This window comes from Mauremys reevesii, linkage group 6 (genome assembly GCF_016161935.1).
Source record: "Mauremys reevesii isolate NIE-2019 linkage group 6, ASM1616193v1, whole genome shotgun sequence".
In the NCBI taxonomy this organism is placed as follows: domain Eukaryota; kingdom Metazoa; phylum Chordata; order Testudines; family Geoemydidae; genus Mauremys; species Mauremys reevesii.
The window spans coordinates 32,117,423-32,142,288 of NC_052628.1; the positions used below are offsets into that span (position 1 = coordinate 32,117,423).

Here is a 24,866-nt window from a genome sequence, read left to right on the forward strand (position 1 = left end):
TTAACTTTCTTGTGACACAAAGATCTGCCAAAGATTTTGAGTGAAACCAGCACACTCTACTGGGATAGGGAGTTTGCTTGAAAAGACACCTGAGACGTCCAGATGGCATTGCTTACAGGGAAATTATCTGTGGGTATAGTTTGGGGGCGGGGGGAGAAAATCGGCAGCCTAATGGTTGGTTCTTAACTTAGTGGAGAGCCTTTTCACAGAACGAGAGCCAACTGCTGCTTATCTGCCAGCATAAAGTTGTATTTAATACTACACACACTAGAGATACCAAACAATCTAAAAACATTTTCTCATTTAAGATAATAGTAGTCCTTTATATAAACATGGAAGCATTTTTTCATATATGCTCTCGAAAACATTGTTTGAAACTCAGACATTTCTAATCATGCTATTATAATTCCTGAAGTATTAGTTTAAAATAGAGTCTTTCTTCCGAGTTTCAAATAGCTATAGATGTTGTATATCCAAAAAAGAATAAAATTAAACCTCATCAGCTCACTACATACCACCCTCTCACAATTTTTCATGCACCTTTGCAACTGATATCTAAAAAAAAGGTTACTAACCTCTCTCTGTCACTGTTTGAGATTTTTGCTCATGTCTATTCCAATTTAAGTGTGCATGCATGTGCACTGTCACCAGAAGTTTTTCCTTGAGTGGTATCTGTCGGGTCAGCTCTGCGCCCCTTGGAGTGGTGCCCTCATGGCGCAGTATATAGAAACCTGCCAACCCGCTGCCCCCTCAGTTCCTTCTTGCTTGCAACTCCAGCAAGGGGTAGGAGGATGGGTTTTGGAATGGGCATGAGCAACATCTCAAAAAACAACAGTTACAGGGATTAGTAACCATTTTTTCTTCAAGTGCTTGCTCATGTCCCTTCCAACATAGGTGAGTACCAAGCAGTTACCCTAGAGGATGGTTCAGAGTTCCTATGAGGAGGTATCCCATCCCTCGGCACTGATCTTGGCCAAGAAACTGACCCCCATTTTGACGTGGATGGCGAGGAAGCTTGTCCTTCTGAAGGTGCTGAATATAAACATCTCAACTGGGATCCTGGAAACTGTTGGAGCATCCAAGAGTTCGATATTGGCCATTGCATGGCATCTGGTTTTGGCGCCATCTCCTGTACCTTGTCCAGTGCTCGGTGCCTGTAGCTGGATCGGAGTCTACTCCTCTGTGAAGCATAGGATTGAGCCTCTGAGTCTCATTCTGGAGAATCACTCCTGGGTGACCACAGCAGCACGGTGCCGATCAGCTCCAGCAGGCGGTGCCCCGATGAGGGAAGAGCAGTTCCACTGCATCATTGTTTCTTATTTGGCACTGACAATGGTGAGCAGTGCCGAGGAGTCGGTGCCAGGGTTGTCTTCTTGTGCACTGGGGAAGAATGACAAAAGTGGGAATCCTTTGCATTTGTTGCAGAGTCTTTTCCCAATGTCAGGGAAGTGGAGCACTGCTGTGCCTCTCTCAGCAACACCAGGGCATTCCTGACCAACACTGAGGTGGTCGGTGCCGCTTCCCCTTGCAGCTCCAAGGGGGGCGGATGAAGTGCCGCCCCCATCAGGAGGAAGTTTAGCCTATTGTCCCTCTCCTTCTTGGCCCTAGGGCTAAAGTTCTTACAGATATGGCACTGTTCCTGAACATGTGTTTCTCCAAGGCACCTGAGGCAACTATCATGCAGTATCACTCACCGGCATTGGTTTGTGACATGCCGCACATTGTTTGAAGCCCTGGGATCGAGGCATGCCCTGGAGTCCAGGGCCGGCTAGCCTGCAGGGAACCTACTATTATACTAACTACTTAACTGTTGCTCTATTATGTAATGTAATAACTATGTACAATTTTATTTACAGAAGTCCACTGAAAAGAACACTTGCAAGTGCAAGAGACCAGCAATGTTTCAGTGACCATCATGAGCGGTAAGAAGGAACTGAGCAGGCAGCGGGTCAGCAGATTCCTATATACTGCACTATGAGGGCACCATTCCAAGAGGTGCAGGAATCAACCTGAACGGTACCACCGAGGGAAAAAACTTTCAGTGATGGTGAACACATGCACGTGCACACCTACACTGGGATGGACATGAGCATGCACTCAAAGAATAAAATGCCACTTCTGCTTCATTTGAAAGTTTACTCAGAAAGGCTCTTTCAGACTGTTCACATAATAGAAACTCCACTCTATGTAAAAAAAAAAATCAAATCAAAGGTTCTATCATTCTGCATAAAGGAAATTTAAACCTCTTGAAACCTTCAGTGATTTACAATTGGCATTATTGGTCAACAGTTCAGTTATTTGAAATGCAATGCATTTAAATAAAGAACTGACCTAAATGTTTATTTGCTCCATTACTTCATATTTTCTACCATGATATAGCTTTGGCAACTGGTACAAGGTGACTGGCCCCTTTAAGGAGAGACGGGGCCAGCCTCACTGGTACCATAATTGTTAGCTGCTTCCCAGTCTAAGAGGGGGAAATGGTATTAAGGAGAGTCGGGTGATAGCTTAATGGGGGCACCCAGACTTTTTAAAAGGATATATCAGTCTAAGAGTGGAACCACATGGAGCAGGCTAGCTCCTGTGGCAAGACCTAAGCCAGAGTCTACAGGAGGCTGGGAATTCTAAGGGCACTAACCTGGGGGACAGTGCTCTATACAAGGGCAGGGATGTATACAAGGAAGACAGCCCAGAAGGGGCTGAAAAAAGTACTCCAGGGGAATCAGCTTGGGGGCCTTATGCTCTATCCTAGAGCCAGAAAGACTTGTACAGGTAGCCCAGAAAGGGGCTGGTAACAGCACTCAGCAGGTGGGCTGAAGAGCAGCCCCTGAAGAGCAGAAGGACCTTTTTGTTTGTTGGGACTTTTTCAGCTGGACTTTAGCTACCCCGGAAGGTATTATGTTTTGTTTGTGACTTGGCCAGAGGACTGAGCCATATCTCCAGCACAGAAAGGTGTGTGGAAAGCTGAGGAGACCCACCACGAGGAAAGAAACTGAGGTACGGCGTGCCTGTAGTGTCACATGCAACCAGTAGGGGGTGTCAGAGGGCAGCCATGCCCCATAACAGCAACCTTCTGCAAGACATTTAACTGCTTCTCCATAGAACTCTGGTGGGGAAAACTGAAGTAATATGAACTGCACAATTTCACCAACAACTTCAATATCACAGAAGTCCAGAAAAAGGATAACAGCATGACAAATACTAAAAACTCTTAACACCACACAACATCCTATTACCTCTGAGCTGCATTACAAAAATCTGACCAGGGAATAACAAAGAACACTTGTTCTTAATCAAAAATAATGAACAGCATAAACATCCTCCCTCACCAATAAGGCTTATGGGGAAAAACGTATGTTAACTAAGTAAACTGCTCTGGAAACATATAGATTATTGGAAGTATTGTATAAATCAATGTATTAATATTTGTGTGACTGAACTATGCTTCCATCTACTGTGTTAGGTAACTGTCTTCAATTATTTTAATCTGTAAATGTTTACAGTTCCCAATTAAGGCATATTTTCAACACATTTCATTGAAAATTAGTAACAGCTGATCCCTATATAACTAATTATTTTAATTTGTAATAATGTTTGATATCTTAATTTAACAGATGGGTTATCTTATGATGTGCTTACTGAACTATCAAATAAAATTTCATTAAAATTATGTTCTACATAATATACTGTGCCTTTATATCCACATTACTCAGTTTAGACTGGTTTTAAAAACCGATTAGTAGCTATTTGAAAAATACTGAGATGTATGTTCCTACCACAGTAGTATCAAAACAAATTACAAATATCTTTGACATTGGGAGATAGAGTATATAGCATACAAGCAGACAGCTGAAAATCCAAAAAAAGAGGTATAGTTTTTAAAATATCAACTTAATTTATCGTTTATATGATGAAATGTCCAATTTTTATAAAAATTTAGATTTGAAAAAGCCAGGAAGTCAAACAGAACCACAATTTGCAACTGAGTAAGGGAAAACAGGATTACTTTTATTGGCTACTATTTCATAAAATTTCCCCAGATCTCTTAAATAACTTCAGAACTTAAGTACATTCTCCTATGGGGGGGATGTAAAACAAATTAGGTACACTTACACTTCAGTACAAGTAACTAGATCTACTGTATACTTTTACAAATTCTCATTACATAGTTTTTGAATTAAATTACTCCTGGCTTTGCTTTTTAACACTATGGACATTTACTTTGTGCAGTGCTGCTTTTGACTGCAATATGTAGAGAAAAATGTTTAATAAAAGAAAACTTAACATGTTGGAAATCTCTAGCAATTGCATCTCCCCAAAGTGAATACAACAAACATCTGTTGCTGAAATTGCTTGGCTCTTGTATAGTTTTGTAAAGAATTTTTGCTGCAGATAAATATTTGTTCATAATTTCCACTGTACATCATTCAGTTCTTAAACAAAATGTTTAATTACATTGCAAGTGGTCCTTTTAGGTATATTACAGAAAGGGAAACTACGCAGTCTTCAAGACTCCACATGGCCTTAGAAACCTCAATATGTTGCCTTTGCCCTGTAAATTATATTTAAAATTTAGTGCATAACTGCATTAAGAGCAAGACAAAAGTTTTGCACAAACATTCATATTATTGAACAATTATATATTTTTTAAAATAAAGGAGATGTAAGTTCAAAATATATTTTAAAATTATCCTTTTGAAATCAGTAATGATCTAATGATAATTCAGCATCCCATTTCTTTTGTTTTATTTTTTCCAAAATCAGTAATAAAAGTAAAGTGAATTATTTAAGGAAGCAGTTAATCCTCTGTTTCAATAACTGCATAATTCATTGTGTAATGTCTGTATTTTTTATTCAGTAAGCAGAGAACATAAATGTTCTCAGGAACAAGTAACTGATAAGCTTTTATGCCTTACTGTCTCCTTAAATTAACCATAATATTCCTTATTCGATTAGTTTTCTATTATTCTTCTATAAAGTCAACTATTTCAGCAGAAATGTACAGTCCATTCTCAATATACTATTCTGCAAAGTTTTTATTAGTTGTGTATTTCAAACAAAATTCTTATGTTTACAAGTTTCACCCAAGACTCAAAATTAACAGGTAGTCAAGGCTTAATTTAAAAGAAAAATACAAATAATTATGGAGCTATCAGAATTACCTTTTCCCCCCTTTCCTCTCATGCACAAGGTCCTGCTCATGGTCTGGAGAGAGGGGGCAAAGACAGAGCAGGCAACCTCTCCAGGGTAGCAGGAATGCATCTAAGAGTGAGCCTGGGCTGTGACCCTGGAAGGAGAAGAACATTGGGCACTTCTTGTTGCATCGTGTGGCAAACAGGTCAACCTGGGGAAATCCACACCTTTGGAAAATGAAGTGTATGACATCCAGCCGGATGGAGCACTCGTGTCTGAGGAAGGACCTGCTGAGGTGGTCCTCAAGTGTGTTATGAACTCCTGGTAAAAAGGATGCTTCCAGGCGAATGGAGTGGGCTATGCAGGACTCCTACAGTCAAAGGGCCTCCTGGCATAGGGGAGAGGAACGGGCTCCACCCTGCTTGTTGATGTAAAACATGGTGGTGGTGTTGTCCATTAGAACTACTATGCACTGGCCTTGTATTCGGGCCTGGAAGGCCTGGCAAGCTAGACGCACTGCCCTCAGCTCCTTGATGTTGATATGTAGGAAGAGCTTGTCCTGCAACCACAGGCCCTGTGTCTGGAGGTCCCCCAGATGCACACCCCATCCCAGAGCTGACGCGTCCGTAATCAGGGACAAGGAAGGTTGAGGGTTCTGGAAGGGGACTCCTTCACACACCACTTGAGGGTTCAGCCACCAGTGGAGGGACATGAGGACCTGCATGACCACTGAATTCAAGCTGTCACGCCCCGAGCAGTAGGCCAAGGCGAGCCGTGCCTACAAAGGTCTGAGCCACAGCGTGGTGTGCCAGGTCACGTTAGTGCAAGCAGCTATGTGGCCGAGGAGACTCAGGCACCCCCTTGCTGTTGTGGTTGGGAATTGCTGGAGGCTTTGAATTATGTCTGTGATGGCTCGGAATCGGGTCTCTGGCAGAAGGGCTCACACTTGAACTGAGTCTAACACTGCCCCAATGAATTTTATTATTTGGGTTGATTCCAAGGTTGACATCCCCAAGTGGAGAAGGAGACCCAGTCGTTTGAACGTCTACCTGACCCAACGGATTTGGGACTGCACCTGTGCCCTGGTGTGGCCCCTGAGCAGCCAGTGGTCGAGATATGGGATATACTTGCACCTGTTGTCAACAGAAGAAAGCAGCCACGACCGACATGCACTTGATGAACACTCAGGGGGCTGTTGAGAGGCTGAATGGTAGGACAGTGAATTGGTAATGCTTGTGGTTGACCATGAAGTGTAGGAAGCGCTTGTACATTGGACAACTCGCTATGTGGACGTACACAACCTTCATGTCGAGGGCAGCATACCAGTCTCCCAGATCCAGGGAGAGGATAATAGTGCCCAAGGAGACCATGTGGAACTTCAACTTTACCATGAATTTGTTGAGCCCGCACAGATCTAGAATGGGTTTGAGACCATTCTTTGGGATTAGGAAGTATCGGGAGTAAAATCCCTTGCCCCATAGCTCCTGAGGAACCTCCTCCACTGCTCCCATGGTGAGGAGTGCCTGCACCTCCTGAATAAGGACTTGCTCGTGAGAGGGATCCCTGGAGAAAGATAGGGAAGGGGAGTGGGAAGGAGGATAGGAGCAGAACAGGGGAGAGTATTCCACTTCCACCGTGTGGAGGACCCAGCAGTCCAACATTATTTGGGACCAAGCATGGTAGAAGCGGGACAGACGATTAAAAAAAGGACAGGGAAGAATCCGGGAATGAGGCTGGTGCACAGTCCTCGAGCGCACCTTCAAAAGCCCTGCTTGGAACCGGATGATAGTTTGATTGGGCCCTGGCTAGACGGGAGGTTGGAAGGCTTCCTTCTGCCATTCCTTCTCTTTCTCCTGTAAAATTTCTGCCTTGGCCAAGGAGGGTAGGAGCGCTGCTGTGGCTGTTGGGGCTTGAAATGCTTCCATTGGGTTGCTGGGGTGTGCATACCCAAAGATTTCATAGTAGCCCTTGAGTCTTTTAGGCTATGCAGCTGAGAGTCAGTCTGCTCCATGAACAGGCCTGCCCCGTCAAAAGGCAGGTTCTGCATTGTCTGTTGAGCCTCGGACACCAAGTCCGCAGCGTCCAGTGAGGCCTGTAAAGAGGTCCATGCCACCGCTTTGCCCTCCTCCACTATCGTTCCAAACTCCTCCCTGGACTCAGTTGGCACCTTGTTTCTCATCCTTCTTGTAACCATGAAAATCCTCCAACCCAAATTTGAGGGGGAGGAAAAGGTAGTTTTTCTCTCTCTCTTATCTTTAGTAGACCACATTCTACTTATGGCATGTTTGTGTCACATTAAAAACCAGGGCCAAGAATTTCAAAAGCAAGTGCCTCAAGGTTTGGTTTCTAAATAAACGTGCATGCCTGTTTTAGAACAGTGCTGGCAACCCAGCTGTACCTGGGAACATAGTGCCATTTTAAATATAACAAAGTTTTGGAAATAAATATTGCACTGCTGAACCCAAGGTGTTCAGCACTTTTGAATCATCATGCAACTTATTTAGCAGCACCTAACAGACAGTCATTATTAAAAAATTTTGCCCCTGAATAGGGTTGCTAACTTTGGTTGGATGCATTCCTGGAGGTTTCATCATAACAATCTTTAATTCCTGGAGACTCCAGGACAATCCTGAAGGGTTGGCATCCCTACCCTGAATCATATATAATCTGACTCAATGATCCAGGAATAGAATTGAGGAGACAAGCCATTATCTTGCTGCATCTTCTGAGGTTTGTAAGATTGTGTAGCTCAGTTTACTTTTATGTAACATGGATATACACTAATTACAATTTCAGAGTAGAGTAAAGCTTGATTTTTGTATAAATTTCAAGTATTTTTACACTGCAACCTCAATTACCTAAGCCTCATTTATTCTCAGCATCTCATATTAAAAGTGGCATTACATCCCCAGATATTGTTTACATTAAAAACTATACCACTTGTCTGACTCTAACCTGAATAGCATTCATATTCTCCATTCCGTTTGGCTGAGGAGACATTTGACATGAGATAGTGTTGGACCGTACAGGACAAATGTACGTACTATGCTGCACAAATAGTAGCTGGTGTAGTGTGAATAAAGGGCTTTTGCATCCCGCTTCACCAGTATTCGTTGCAAGTTCATATTATTTTTGAAAAAACAATGCGTAAAAAAAGTAAGATTTTCAATATGACAGCAAAATATCCCAATGATGATACTAAAGCAGTTTTGACTTTACTGTAATGAAAACCATCATTCACAGGACAAACCTTCATTTCACATAAACCTTTTATTGTGCAGAGCGCCTTAACCCTCTTACACAAAAGAAGAAGATTGCACAGTTGGTTGCATTGCAGCATAACTATAAGCTTAGTTAAAATTTTGTTCAAAATACACTACTTCCTACAATATTTTTTAAAAACAGAGCTTCTGGTGGAAAAACACACTACACTCAACACTACTACTGTAAAACAGCACACAAGACAACTAAAATATAAACATTTTTCAGCAACTGCTAATAGTACTGAGTGCTGAATTTACTGAATGGAACAATTAAAGTATTCTCTGTATGATCACTAAGTTAGGCAAGGATATCACATCTTAGATTAGGAAATTCAAAATAGGACTTCTGAATAAGAATTACAACTTGACTCCCATGTCAGTGGGTAGCAGAAAAGAAAAACACTTTTACATAAAAGCTACACACGGTTGCAATCATAATATATTGCTTTAAGCAATGGTGAAGACTAAGATAATGGGAATAGTGCTAAGGAGAATAAAAACAAAAATCAACATTAAACTAATAGCAAACAAACAACAAACAAAACAAAAACACACTCCCGGTAGCTTTTCGTAAAAGCAGTTAGAAACGTCTTTTCTCCCTTAAGCAAAAGAAGGTGAAAGCAGGAGTATTATATTCATATCCAGTTCTTTTACAGGTTCTGCTCTCCAAGAAGACTAAGAACATATAGTGTGATCAGCACAAAATGCACTTGAATAATGATGTGCTTTCTATAGTGGGGTGCAGACAGACAAGATGCTGCCATTTAACATACCTCTTGCACTGAGCGAGCTGCTGGCTTGTCTTGATGATTGGCCAATATTAAAAATGGTAGAGTACATAACTGTGGGTGCTGAAGAGCAGAATGTAGTTCATTCCTCGCCGTTTCTAGATCATCTTCCGAGGAGGCACTGTCTAATACAAATATTACCCCTTGGGATCCTTGGTAGTAACGACTCCAGTACTTCCTAATAGTGTCAGCCCCTTTCAAAACAATAATGAAAACTAATTAAAAACACGGAAAGTTAAATAGATCAAAAATTTCCTGCCAGATAACAACCCTACCACTTAGAATGGATTAAAGCAATGGGACAAATTTTGTCTTTACTATACATTCTGTGCAAACCACTGAAATCAAGAACATTATTTGTAAGTAAGGGCAGAATTTGGTTGTCCTTTCTCTAAAATTTTCCGCTTAATTAACTAGCCATTAATCTCTAATCCAGCTTCAGTGCCACCTAATCCCACACCTTTCCACTTATAAATAATGGTCCCTCTTCCCATTTTTACTGTTGGTCCACTTGTTCCACAGCTCCACAGTTTCATCATGTGATGGTGTGTGCTGGGCCCTTTGAGGCCCCCTGCTGGAGGTCTTGTGGTCCTACCACAGCCCACCCCAGAAATGGAGCAGTGAAGGTGGGTCCTCCAGGACTGCCTAGAAGGGCTACAGGAAAGCAGCCAATCAGAGTGCAGCAGACTCAGTTAAAAGGAGCTGTAGGGCCTGAGTAGGTCAGATCCTGGCTGGGACCGAAGACTGAGGAAGTCCTGGAAGACGGAGAAACTCTTCAGGCAAGGAGACTTGGGGGAGGCCCTGCTCAAGCAGGGAACAGACAGAGAACCCAAGAAGGTGATGGGACCAAGTGGGAGGCAGCCTGGGGAATAGCCGCAGCGACCAAGTAAAGCAAGCAGTACATGGCTGCTGTCTACAGGGTCTCAGGGTTGGGATCCAGGGTCCCCCTGGCCACTGGAGAAGTGGCCTACGCCACAAGGAAGGGATAAGACACTTCACTAAAAGCCCAAGAAAGGGTCTGGGAATTTAAACAGGCCCAGGTCTGGGGCTGAAGACCCTGCAGAGGGTCAACCATGCATTGAACTTTGTTAACCCAGAAGGGGGTTTTTACTTGAAGGAGTGACCTGGCTGGAGATCTGGGACAATAAGAACTGATGAAGGCAAAGTGTCCTGGGGGCACTGCTCTATACCAGGGCAGGCCTGGACTTAGAGCTAGCCGAGAAGGGGCTGAGAACTGAGACAAGGCTACAGACATTAACAAGGTAACGGACAGGCCCTGTTGGACCTTTTACCTCAAAGGGGGTTCATCCATCCATTCACCTATTAACTGAGTGACTTAGCCAGAGGGCTGAGCCACTGAAGACCTGCCTGACAAGGGCAACAGCCAACAAGGGGCACCATGAGCAGAGTGTGTGTTTGTGCAGGTTTGCACCCAGGTGACGGTAGAACTTTGATTTTATGAACACCAATCTACAAATTACCAGCTATATGAACAATTTTTCCCAAGGTAAAAAAATACACATAAAGGTGATGTTGATGAAGAACAAATCAATGTCCCTTCACATTCCAATACCTTCAATGCATTGGAAGTCACTTTGCAGTGGGTAGTTTAAAGGAAGAGAAGAAAGTGATGCAGTGCACCATACTGTAACTTAAGCACCATACGTACTGTAATTTTGAGATGTGCAGTTGTATGAACTTTTCAATCCCAATTAGTTCTTAAACAGGGATTCTATTGTACTTGTGTGTTCTCTCTCATTCCTTTGTAGACTTTCTGTAGGACGAATCAGATTTTCTCACATGTCTGAAGTGCCATACAACCCTACGGTGTTATTGTGCAAAAATATTTGATTCAAAAATATAAACAAAGCCTACCATTTATTTTATAATTATATATCTAGTTAGTGGAATGGTGACATGAAAACAATTCACACAAAGATGTCTGGCTCAATTTGCTGGGTCAACCTGTAAGGCCTCCCAAGCGCTCTGCCCCCTCCAGCAGAGCACTACATGATTTGGCCTTCAGCAACAAAACATCAATCCTGATACCATCTGAGTACGAGTTCTTTGGGGCAGGGACTGTTCCTTCTCATCCATCTGCGACTATCATTAAAAGGGAATAATAATAATAGTACCGGGTGCTTGATGAGTCTCAGGGGGAAAAAAAGAAAAGATAGTTCAGGGGGAAAAGGGGGGAATGTTGCTCTTTACATAAAGATAACTATATTTTGAGAGGGGAGAAGTGAAACTATTTATATTTATATACTGTGTGCACATGTGCTAGCTATTGATTAAGGAAATCTCAATGTATTTCTGAAACAAACATTATGTCCAGGCAATGTTCTGAGCAAGGTACAAGGCACTGAATAAGACAACGTAATCCAAGTACAATGAAATATTTTAGGACAGTGTTACATAGTTTTCAAAAACATCTACCTTAAAATATGTACTTATGTTGTACGCTGCTCAGCAAGATGGGTGTTTTACATTAAGTCAGGGTGAAGAGGTCAACATTTAGAGCACACCTTCCCTAAAAATGTTCACTGATCCAGGTGATCACAGCACTTTTCAAAGTGTAATTACAATACATTCTTCACATAGCCATTAAAAATAAACCCTTCCTAGCACTAGTCTGCCTTCTGTTCCTTTGTCCCTCCCTGTTAGTTACTCCAGTAATAACAGTAGTGACAAATACTACTTCACACTTTTCTCAGATCCTTCTCAAAACTCTGAAAAGCTTATGTTTTTAGGTACGAAAAAGGTGCAACTATGTAACTGCTGAATCAAATTAGACCTGACCCTTAAGAAATGGTTATTTAAAAATGGATAAAACAGGCTTTTACTATTATGAAAAATCTTGCTTAAATTCTCTATTAATTCAGCCTCACTTATACACCAACAGTTCAAATACAGTATGATTTTCTGTATTTTAGGAACAACTTAGATTGTACAGCATGCTGACGGAAAGTGTGATTATACTGAAACACTATTACTGTTCCACACCAACATCCCATAAATCTCCTCTTCTTTACTCTGCCTGCAAAGGGTTTCAGTGTTGCTTAGACTCAACAGCTCTTCCATATGTCCCTCAGTGTTATTTCCAGGTACAGCGAGTTGCCACAGGAATCAATGCAATCTTTCAGCAAGCCAGAGAGCAGAAACAACATAGAACAATAGGATTCTGAGACTGTACAGTACATCAACATGGGTTTTACATTACATGCTTGCCTACACTACGCCCTTCCCCACCACCACCCTTCTTCATCCTTTCCTTTCTTGAATTTCTGGAGAAAGATTCCAAAGACTTCTACTTCCTGGCTTCTTCATACTAACAGATTGATGTTGGTTTCTCTTAGCATTGCAGTTTAGGTGGTACTACTGCAGCTGTGCACTAGGAGTCATAGGGATGAATCAGCAGACTTTTCCCCAGACTCTTCCCCAGAAGGGAACACTCCCAGGACACATCTACACTACAAACTTAAGTCAACTTCAGTTAAGTCGACATCCAGTTGCTGTAATAAGTCGGTACTGTGTATCCACACCACACTCCTTGTGTCAGTGGGGTGCATCCTCACTAGCAGCGCTTGCGTAGATGCAGAGAGTAGTGTACTGTACATAGCTATCCCACAGTGCAACTCGCCATAGTGGGTTTTGGGAAAGACTTGCAATGCCTCATGAGACCAAAACATTGTCGCAGAGGGGACTGGGAACATGGCTTCAACATCCCATGATGCCATTCTCTCCCTCCCTCCCCTGATTTCAACTGGAACCCATGATATTTCCTGCCTTTTCTCAAAAGACTGGCATAGCTGCACGTATGCCAAGAAGCATGGACCCCACTTAGCTGTGCACTATTATTGTGAGCATTACAAACTCCACATGCCTTATCCTGCAGTATTTCCAGAGCCATGAGAGAAGCTGCTGCGTGGAACACTGCAATGTCCTTCCAGCAGCCCTGCTGGAAGTGATAGAACAAAACAATTCCCAGTTTCTGCTGGCAGTTGCATAGCAGCTGAACATGGGGAGCACAGTTTCCGGTCCCGAGAAACAAACACTGACTGGTGGGATTGCACTGTTAGGGGATTATGATCAGTGTCTGCTAAACTTTCGTATGCACAAGGCCACTTTCCAGGAACTGTGTGTGGGGCTCTCCCCAGCCCTGCAGTGCAGTGTCACTAAAATGAGACATGCTCCAACAGTGGAGAAGTGAGTGGTCATCGCTGTGCAGAAGTTAGCAACGTCAGACTGCTACTGGTAAGAGGAGAATCTAATACATCCGCTCCATTGCTTCAGTTTCTCTGTCCCTCCTCTTCTACCTCCTCCCCAATTTTAAACTAATAAAGACTTTCATTCTCAAGACATGGACTTTTATTGAACAAACCTACTGTAACAAATCACAAACAGAGTTTAACCTGAATACTGAATAGAGTTTAACCTGAATATTACATACAGATGTGGTCGTCTCATCTCAAAGATAGACTGGCATTAGAAAAGGTTCAGAGAAGGGCAACTAAAATGATTAGGGGTTTGGAACGGGTCCCATATGAGGAGAGATTAAAGAGGCTAGGATTTTTCAGCTTGGAAAAGAGGAGACTAAGGGAGGATATGATAGAGGTATATAAAATCATGAGTGGTGTGGAGAAGGTGAATAAGGAAAAGTTATTTACTTTTTCCAATAATACAAGAACTAGGGGCCACCAAATGAAATTAATGGGCAGCAGGTTTAAAACAAATAAAAGGAAGTTCTTCACACAGCGCACAGTCAACCTGTGGAACTCCTTGCCTGAGGAGGTTGTGAAGGCTAGGACTATAGCAAGGTTTAAAAGAGAACTAGATAAATTCACGGAGCTTAAGTCCATTAATGGCTATTGGCCAGGATGGGTAAGGAATGGTGTCCCTAACCTCTGTTTGTCAGAGGGTGGAGATGGATGGCAGGAGAGAGAGATCACTTGATCATTACCTGTTAGGTTCACTCCCTCTGGGGAACCTGGCATTGGCCATTGTCGGCAGACAGGATACTGGGCTGAATGGACCTTTGGTCTGACCCAGTATGGGCTGTTCTGATGTTCTTAACCTTGGACACACGGTGGAATAAAATTGGGAGGGGAAAAACACATTCAGCTTGTCTTTAAAAGGGCAGTGGCCTTGCCTGTCACACATCATATGTGCAGCTTTATTCTTAGGATCCTCCCCTGGGGCTGAGTGGAAGGGATATTACAATCTCCCACCCAACCCCTCCTGGAACATTTGGGAGAGTGGCAGGGGGAATACGGAGATGTTGGAATGCCATTCTGCAGGGGCTATGGAGGGAGTCTAGCCTCAAGGTGTTTCTCCTGAAGGTGAACCAAATGCCTCAGCATGTCTATCCATTCCTTCAGAATCCCCAGCATCACCTGCTGTGTGCCATGATCACTCTCCTGGGCTGATCTCCTGCTCACCAGGTCCATATCCAGTTTTTCAAAGAGAGAAATCCTCCACCGTTTTTGCTCAGTGTCCACTGTCCCAGAGGCATTCATAATCTCATTAAACATGTCATTGTGTGTCCTCTTTCACCTTCATCTTCTCTGGGAGAGCCTCTCCACCAGTGTGGAGGAAGAGCCGAAGCCCTCACTTCCAGCTCCAAGCCATGGAAAGCACAAAGCAACCATTGTCAATGCAGACTCAATGTCTAGTGCAAACGTTTCCTAGAAATCTCTATGGAGGATTCCCAGGCCATCCCTGTGTACATGAACAGTTTTTTATGGGGCACCCTCTGCTTAGCTGGTGCAGCCACTGAGAAGCAGATAGCCACTCTACCTCACCTTCTTAATTTTATTTAAATAAGGAATATAAGAACATGGGACTCCAAAATATTACTTCGAATTTCACACTCACCAGAGGTTCCTTCCCTGACACCACGCTCTGCCAGGATGCTGTTCTGCAACTGGCTGGACTGCTCCTGGGCTACAAACAGCTCCTGACTCAACAGGAGCATGCATCCCGCACTTGCCTGTCTCCCATTCTCCTCCTCCTCTTCATCCAAGACCTTCTCCTCAGCATTGTCCATGCTGGCCTGGGACTCCAACTCCTCAGAGGTATCTTGGGGGTCGTGGTGGGGTCGCCACTAAGAATCACAGGCAGCTCCTTGTAGCAGTGGCACATCTACCACCAGAGCGACTGTTCACCTCCCTTGCCTCTGGTACACCTGCCTCAGTTCCTCGATTTTCACCTGGTACTGCTAAATGCCCTTGGTGTAGCCCTTCTCCCCCATGCGCAGCATGATCTGCTCATAGAAGTCTGTCTCTGCGGCTGAATCAGAGCTGTGCCTGCACAGCTTCTTCTCCTCACAGACCAAGAAGATCCACCACCACCTCCTATGTACTCCAGACTGGAGTACATTTGGAGCATGGAGCTGCCATGATTAGATGTGCAGACGAGCTCTCCATGCCGTAAAACAGGAAATGAAAATTCAAAATTCCCAGCCCTTTAATAGGGGAGGGGCTGTTTCCTGTGTACCTAGCTGCTGTGCAGCAGAGTTGAAAATGTTTACCAGAGCGGTCACAGCAGAGCATTATGGGACACCTCCTGGAGGCCAGTTAAACTGATGTAAGCAACGTAGTGTCTACACTGCCTCTATGTCAATCTAACATCAAAATAAGCACTACACCTCTCGCGAAGGTGGAGTAATTAAGTCGACACAGCAGGCAAGTTACATCAGCAGAAAGGATCTGGTAGTGGAGACACATTCATTATTAGGTTGACATAAGACAGCTTACATCAATTTAACTGTGTAGTGTAAACCAGGCCTTCCAGCAATCCAGGAATTCATGCACAAACAGCACAAGAGGCAAACCAGAATCTTGTGGGATGATGATTTTTGGTGTGTGCTGCCTGTGTACTCAATATATACAAAACCAGAAATACACATGTACATATTAGACAAAGTTGGTGAAGTAATACTTTTTATTGGACCAACTTCTGTTGGTGGAAGAGACAAGCTTTCGAGCTATAAAGAGCTCTTGCCCAGGTCTTACCAATAAGAGATGTTACCTCACCCACCTTGTCTCTAATATCATGAGACCAACACAGTTATAGCAACACTGCAATCAGCATATATTGTTTTATGAAGATTTATATTTTTGTTACTAAACAAGTCTCAGTTTGTGAAAATCATCTCCGCCTGCTTTTGTCTTCCTTTCTTGTTTCTGTAGTGAGGTTAACTTGAGATTCATAGCTTCAATATTTTTCCTAGTTGCTAACTGCTGCCTCCAGCTTGGACTCCCTCTTATTAATTACATTTTAAAAACTGTTAGAACAACATTATTTAGGTTGCAAATTTAAGCACTTGAAACTTAGGAAACATCAGATTTATGGTTGCCTGTGCAAACTAATTTGTCCCTTTTGTGCATATGAATTATGCAGTCTGAAATTACATAATCATACTTTTTTTCTATGGGAAATCAGAAGAAATCTCAAAGATGATTTCATTTAGAAAGGAAAAAGATAAAAACAAATTCCATTATGTCAGTGGGTCCCCAAACTGGCCCGCCACGCTAGAGAGGCATGGAGGAATGTTTGGGAGAGAGGAGCCAGTACCCACAGGGGATAGGGAGGGAACGCCATGCTTCCAGCCCCGCTCTGCCCCCAACCCCATTCAGCCCCCATTCCTGCTCCACCTCCAGACCGCAGCTCCGCCCTCATTCTCTCCCTGCCCCCAACCCCAGCCCCTGCTCCACTTCCATCTTCGGCCCAAGCTCCGCTGCTGAGGAAGACTTGGCTGTGCGATAAGGGGGGAGGCAAGCGAACAGATTCTATTAATGGGGGGGCATGACTGGAAAAGTTTGCACACCACTGCATTATATACAACTATATCAAATACCCCACCCCTCAACAAATCATGCATCACTGGTAGGTGAACTGTGTGAAAGCATGGACTGATTCCAATATAGCTGCTCTGCAATTACTGAGATAGGGACACTTCTTAGAGAAGCTGTCTGAGCCCTAGTAGAATGGGTTCCACCCAGCATGGGTAGATGTAATCTAGCTAGCTCATAGCATGTTTTAATTAGACATTCCTATTTAGACAACTTTTGGGTGGACATTGCCTGATCTTTAACCCTTTCTGCACATGCTACAAACAGCTTGAGAGCTCCCCCAAAAGGTCTCATTCTATCAAGGTATTATTAAAGAGCCCTACACGTGTCAAGGATGTGCACTTTGTCTTCCCTCTGGAGGCTTAGGGAAGAAAACTGGGAATCAGGAGGTGGGGTGGGGAAATCAGTTGATTCAAATAAAAATCTGAAATAAATCTGATTAGAACTTAGCATGCTGCTTAAGCATTATCTTAGCTCTGTGAAATGTGGCATAAAGTGGACCAGCCATAAGGGCCTGAATTTCCTCTGCCCTTCAAAGTCTGCATAGATAGATGGTATAAAGAGCAAGTTGCCAGAGGCTTAAAAGGGGTCCCATTAAACCAACTAAAACTGTGCTGAAGTTCTAAGATGGAGGGGGCTCCCTAATGGGGGGGTAACACATTAACGAGGCCCTTGAGGAATCTTAGGGTTGGCAAAATTTGGTATGACCTGAAAAGTGGGATGCATTGATATTGCTTCTGAATATTTTCTTATGGAGCTAACTGATAGTCCAGAATATCAGGAAATCAGTTTCTAAGGTGACATTGTGCTGCCCAAATAGAAAACCTCTTTCATTTAGCTGCATAGGCCAGTCTAGTAGATTTTTTTCTGCTATGCACCAAAATGTTCTGGGCTTCAAATGAATAGATTTTCTCAATGGAAATTAACCAGCCAGCATCCACACTGCAACAACACTGGGCTCAGGAGTAGACTCTGACCGCAGTCCTACTAGATCACATCAGGTAAGAGGTTATGTGACTGGAGGCTATACATTCCTTAGGTCTGAATACAAAAACTATATGGGCCACATCTATATGGATAGATGTGCATGATCCCTGGTGTCCATGAGATGAGAAATGCACTGAACTTGGATCCTGGACCTTCCCTGCCCAACCCCCCTTAAAGAGAATGTCGATATTTCTCATTCTGACCTGTAGTAAACAGGCCCAATCCTGGTTACCCCACCTACGGAAGATGGTCTGCAGGGCAGAGTCCTTGACAGTCTACTTGTAGTTGTCTAAGATTCTATAAGTCTGGTAGATACAGAACCACTGATGAGATTTGGTGACAAAGGCACCAGTTCCCAAAATGAACAGATAGTTTGCAGAGCAGAGATAGCCAAATGCTTAGGTTCACAGCATTTCTAAGTACTAGGACATTTATGTGGAAGTGAGTTCTCAAGAGTCCAGAAGTCTTGGGTTTGAAAGTGGTCTAAGGGAGCTTCCCTCCCCTAACTTTGAGGTATCTGTCCCCAGCATTTTGGAAGGTAGAGGTGAAAAAGTGGTATTCTTTGCACACCCAGCATAGGTCCTTCCATGAATCTAATGATGAGAGGAATTCTAGTAAGATCTGAACTCTCATGCCATGTGATCATAGAACCACAGGCTTAGAAGTGACCACAAAGGTCATCTAGTCTAACCCCCTGCCAAGATGTAGGATTTGTTGTGTCTGAACCATCCAAGACAGATGGATATCCTCCCTTTTGAAAACCTCCAGTGAAGGAGCTTCCACAACCTCCTAACGCAGTCTGTTCCATTGTCCTACTGTTCTTACACAGTTAGGAAGTTTTTCCTGAGATTGAATCCAAATCTGCTATGCTGTAGTTTGAACCCATTGCATCTTGTCCTGCTGTCTGTGGCAAGAGAGAACTTTTCTCCATCTTTTTTATGGCAGCCTTTCAAATATTTGAAGACTGCGATCATGTCCCTCCCTTAATCTCTTTTCCCAAACTAAGAATACCCAGTTCCTTCAGCCTTTGCTCATATGGCTTGCATTCCATCCCTTTGATCATCTTTGTCACTTGCCTCTGGATCCTTTCAAGTTTCTCTACATCCTTGCTATACATTGTTGACCAAAATTGGACACAGTACTCCAGCTAAAGTCTAACCAGTGCTCAGTAGAGTTGTACTATCACCTTCCCCGATTTGCATGCTAGGCCTCTGTTAATGCAACCTAAAATTACATTTGCTTTTTTTTGCAACTGTATTGCATTGACTCAAGTTGAGGTTGTGATCCATCACAACTCCCAGGTCCTTGTCAGGGGGGAAGGGATAGCTCAGTGGTTTGAGCATTGGCCTGCTAAACCCAGGGTTGTGAGTTCTATCCTTGAGGGGGCCACTTAAGGATCTGGGGCAAAAATCAGTACTTGGTCCTGCTAGTGAAGGCAGGGACTGGACTCAATGACTTTTCAAGGTCCCTTCCAGTTCTAGGAGATAGTTATATCTCCAATTATTATTATAAGCCAGTTAGCCTCCATTTGTATTTGTGCATTTGGTTTTTCTTCCTTAAGCATAGCACCTCACAGTTGTATTTGTTAAATTACACTTTGCTGATGTCTGCTGTATAGATACAAAGATTTGCATGGTGCATAGGTGAAGTCTGGCATACTGCGGGCATGTTTAGTCTTGAGAAAAAAAGGCTAGGGGAAGACCTGATAAGTCTTCAAATATGGTAAAGGCTGTTAAAAAGAGGGCAGTGATCAAATTGTTCCACTAAAGGTAGGACAAGTAATCAGTTTAAACTGCAGCAAGGGAGATTTAGGTTAGATATTAGGAAAACCTTTTTAACTATAAGGATATTGAATATGTTACCAAGGGAGGTTGTGGAATCTGCTTATTAGAGATTTTTAAGAACAAGTTAGACAAACATGCCAGAGAGGGTCTAGGTATACTTGGACCTGCCTCAGCACAGGGGGGTGGACTACATGATCTATCGAGGTCCCTTCCAGCCCTACACTTCTATAAGTGCAGGAAGCCATATGATGCAAGAGCTAGACACATACAGACATTTGTAGTTGAGCCTGCAGCTGGGTTGATATGGTCTGCCATGGTCTCAAATCTCCCCTGTGGTAATCAAGCTCTTGCTTGTGGGGAAAAAAAAAAAAAACAAACAACAACAACAACAAAACTTACACAGCTCCTGTAAATTCTATTCTTTGGGTTAGCCATCTATTCTTATAGTAGTACTCATCCCCTATATCCTCCAACGACGTCAGCCTTGATACGCCACTCATTAACTTCTTCTACAGCAGTCAATTACTGTTTCTACACTGCCTCCTACACATGGAATATCCTCTTAATTATGATTTACCAAGCTGTTCATTCACTTCTGTTCATTAAATCCCTCCTTCAGACTCCTCTTGACTTGTCAACAAGAAAGGAGTCAACAAACAAACTTCCAAAATTAAAGCAGCCATGTGATCTTATTGCAACAACTCTGGTCCTTCCTCTACCTAAAATTTCTTACCCCATCTCAATCTCATTCCTTGAATGGCCACAATATTTCAATACTCCAAGATTTCACTGTGACCTTTTCCTTCATGGCCCGAAACACATACCGATGAAGCAAGGAGCAGAACTCCAGAGAAGTGGTACAGGGCTTGGGGTGGACCATTGCTGGAAGAAGCTTAGAATTTGCCCGTAGAGAAAACCTCCTCCAGCCTCAATTGGGCAATCAAGAGAAATTTGATAATAAAACTTAGATTTTTCCATCTCTAATTAATTCTTCAACTCCATCAGTCTGGAAGTTAGAAATATTTCACCACAATTTTCAATCCTCCATTTACAGGATAATAGATTAAAAGACCAAATTTGGCTTCTTCGGTCTCTAAAATTACATGACTATATGGATGTAAATGTTATTTGATGTGATTATTCTGAAATGTGTTACTGGGAACTAAATCAAGACGATAAAGTATCCACATCTCAGATATCACCAATAACTAGCACTGATTTTGTTAGTATCATGAAGCCAGCAACCAAAGGAAAACACTGACTAAACTATTATCACTCCAGAGGTAGTGTCTCCAGATTATGAATAAGACTTTTTGGCCGGACAACATGAAGAAGTTTGCCATTGGTGCTGTCCTATAGTATCTGTACTGTGGATAAACCAAGGGGCTCAGTTTATCCAGGGAACTCACCAGCACTAAATTCATTAATTAAAATTTTAAACAGACAAAGTCAGCTTCTTCCTTGCCATTTTTCCAGTCTCTTCACACTCCCTCATTCTCTCATCTCCCACATTTTATACTGAATCAGGTGCAGTTTCTGCTTACAATACCATGCTAGGGCTTTGCTGGACCTCCAACTCTTCCATTTCATGGTAAAGAACAGGAGTACTTGTGGCACCTTAGAGACTAACACATTTATTTGAGCATAAGCTTTCATGGGCTACAACCCACTTCATAGAACGGAACACACATACATACAGAGAACACGAAAAGGTGGACATACCCATACCAACTGTAAGAAGCTAATTAATTAAGAGAAGCTATTATCAGCAGGGGAGAAAAACTTTTGAAGTGGTAATCAAGATGGCCCATTTCAGACAGTTGACAGTGAGGATACTTTAACATGGGGAAATAGATTCAATTAGTGTAATGACTGAGCCATTCCCAGTCTCTGTTCAAACCAAAGTTAATGGTATCTAGTTTGCATATTAATTCAAGTTCAGCAGCTTCTCGTTGGAGTCTGTTTTTGAAGCTTTTCTGTTGCAAAATTGCCACCTTAACGTCTGTCACTAGACAGAGAGATTGAAGTGTTCTCCTACTGGTTTTTTAATGTTATGATTCCTGATGTTAGATTTGTGTCCGTTTATTCTTTTGCGTAGAGATCGTCTTGTTTGGCCAATGTACATGGCAGAAGGGCATTGTTCTTTTTGCTGATACAGACTAACAGGGCTGCTACTCTGAAACCATTTCATGGTGTACCTTAGCTAAGTGAGGGGGGGCTATTTATATCTGCACAGTAAAAGTACCCTTTTGGGGCATCTGGGTTAAGGAATGCTTAATCTCCTGAGTAGTAGTCTAATCAAAGAAACAGATTATCTCATTTATCAAATTCAAAACTTAATGTCTTGCAATTTAAGAAGAAAAAAACAAAAGGAATTACACAATTGCTCTGTCAAAAGAGAAACTTAACTCTGGACACTGGACTTGGCAGGCAAATGAAGGAAGAACAGCATTTCAAATATTTCAAGTATTTAAGTATTTGTGATTTTAAAGTCTCCACAGATTTTCTTACTGATTCAAAATCTTTTTTTAAAAAACAAAACTTCTAATATTTCAGAAATTGGATTCAAAACCAGATTCAATGTACCAAGTTAATATTGTTTAAAAATACAATATAATCTGTTCAGCTAAATGATGCAAGAGGTCAGGATACTCCGTGAGTCAAATAATCAGAAAATTTAACATGTTCATTCACTTTTTTGATGCTTAAGAATCTAAAACAGTGTTTGATAAAAGGCAAATGTCTGCAACAGAGCACAGCAAGATTTGCTCCCTGTCCCAAACAAATACTAAAGAATGATGAAGAGTTAATGAGACCAAGAACAGCAGATAACATGAAAGTGGCTTTTTTCTCTATAAGCTGTAAATGAATTTTTTTTTGTATAATTCTACAGAAACAGAGAACCTGGGTGTATTAGAAGCTCCAGGAGGTAACTAGAATGGTACAAACATACACCACCTTCCACTACAAGGAGGAGTATTCCTTCAGCCAAACAAAAGGAATAGTACACAATCGGCATCTGTTTCACATAACTGCTTGGCTGCTGAAAGAAGAAATCTAAAAAAGTATGAGTTTTAACAGTCAGCCCTTAAAGTATTTTAAACAAATCTTCACTGTGCTCCGGCAACTGGACAAGGCTTGCAATTTTCCAAAGGCTAAGATTGCAAGGTAATTTTTAAATTAATTGAGTACATCACAAATTAAAATCTAAACGGAACTTTTCCCTTTTGATTGACAATGAATAGTGAACCTTTGAAGACAGATTCCTTTCAGCCTCTCCAGATTCTCAACATCAACTGCCCAGACAAGACTGCTATAGTACAGAAAACAAAACTCAGCCACAACATATTAGTGTTTGGGAGGGTGTGGGGGGAACAGAGATCTTACAAAACTAACCTAATACAGGCCCCTCTCCCTCAACATCAACAGCAGAAATTCCAGGACAAAGTTTAGCAGAGAAAGAGAAGTTACAAAAACTAAACATACACAAACAGAGGAAGGGGAAAAATATCAGGGGCCAACACTGCCTGACAGGATCAACACGCTGCCGCACTGCAATCAAGTCAAAGGTGTTGCAGTCTTCATGGTGCTTCTACAGAAAATATAAACATATGTAAAAGCTGCCCTGCATCTCTTTCCAAGTGAGGTCTTCACTTTTCAGCCCTCCAGAAAGCGCTACCTCCTCTTAAGAATCTTCACCCTAATGCAATAGAAAACATCCCTCCCACTTCAAAACATTATTAAAAATACCCAACCATCAGGCTGGGCACTGAAGCCCTTGAGTCTAAACCAGTATCTAGCTACCTGACATCTACCTTTAACTGACTACATTTAGACTCCAAAATTTGGCCCCAAGTGACTTTACTTTGCGACATTGGGAAAGAATTGCACAGCTAAATAGAACTCAGATGTCACTCAGGCACAATGGTGACAAGTACAATATAAATGCATAGACAAATGTCATAATTAAGGCTACAATTCTGTCATAAAGGTCACTGATTCCATGACTTTCCAGGACCTCCGACTTCTTCTGGGCCAGCCCAGGGCCATCGGAACAGTGGTCTCCGGCCCGCCAGAGCAGCGGCTGGGGTTGGGTCAGCTGCAAGCCCTGGCAGCACTCTGTCCTTTATACAGTGAAATGAAAGTAAAATATCGATCAAATATGCAAGTGATTAAAAGTGTTATACCTCCAAGTTCTTTTACATTCAAGATGGCATTCTGGAATGGCACTGCTTTTATGCTAAAACCTAAAATTAGAAACAAAAAGTGTTAGTAACTTATTTGGTAAGGTATTTTAAAATAGACTGTATCCATTAAAACTATTGTGTTCACTGTGGTTTTAGATAAGCTACTCAGTCACATTAAATATAGATTGGACAGAAGCAAATCAATTAATACAAGTAGACCTATAAGGAGGGCCCTACCAAATTCACGGTCCATTTTGGTTAATTTCAGAGTCGTAGGATTTTTAAAATTGTAAATTTCATGGTTTTAGATATTTAAATCTGAAATTTCACAGTACTGTAACCATGGGGGTCCCAACCAAAAGGTACGTGGGGGGGGGGTGTCTCAGTATTGCCACCCTTACTTCTGCACTACTGCCTTCAGAGTTGGGCAGCCTGAGGGCAGCTGCTGGCTAGGTGCCCAAATCTGAAGGCAGCACCACTGCCAGCAGCAGTGCAGAAGTAAGGGGGTGGCAATACCATACCAAGACACCCTCAATTCTGCACTGCTGCTGGTGGTGGTGATGCCTTCTGAGCTGAGCTCCCACCCTACAGATGCAAAACTTCCTACAGCCAGGGAGGTTCCCAGAGGTGGGTCTGACCTTGCCCTGGGAGCAGCCTGTGCAGGGAAAGAGGAAGTCCTGTCCCTCCTCAACTGGAGTCTGGTGCAAAGTAGAAACCCCTGTCCAGGGCACCCCCAGCCCCACCTCTTCCCAGCTCCAGGTACAGCACTTGGGAGTTAAAGGGACCTTGGGCTGGCTGTAGGAGAGGGGTAGGGGGTTACCATGGTGACCCCTGACCACAGGGCCCTGGACAATTGCCCACCTGTAATGTT

General features: G+C 42.6%; 1 protein-coding gene across 5 annotated transcripts in view; it reads right to left on the reverse strand.

Annotated features, from left to right (window-relative positions):
• The window catches only part of ARL15 (ADP ribosylation factor like GTPase 15), a 314,760-nt gene that overhangs the window by 155,077 nt on the left and 134,817 nt on the right, over positions 1-24,866 (reverse strand). For all 5 annotated transcript variants that reach the window (XM_039543482.1, XM_039543480.1, XM_039543479.1 and 2 more), the window contains exons 3-4: positions 23,996-24,055; positions 9,170-9,378 (exon numbers count right to left, since the gene is read on the reverse strand). In XM_039543482.1, coding sequence (XP_039399416.1) covers positions 9,170-9,378; positions 23,996-24,055 — 269 coding nt within the window. The remainder of the gene's footprint in view (positions 1-9,169; positions 9,379-23,995; positions 24,056-24,866) is intronic.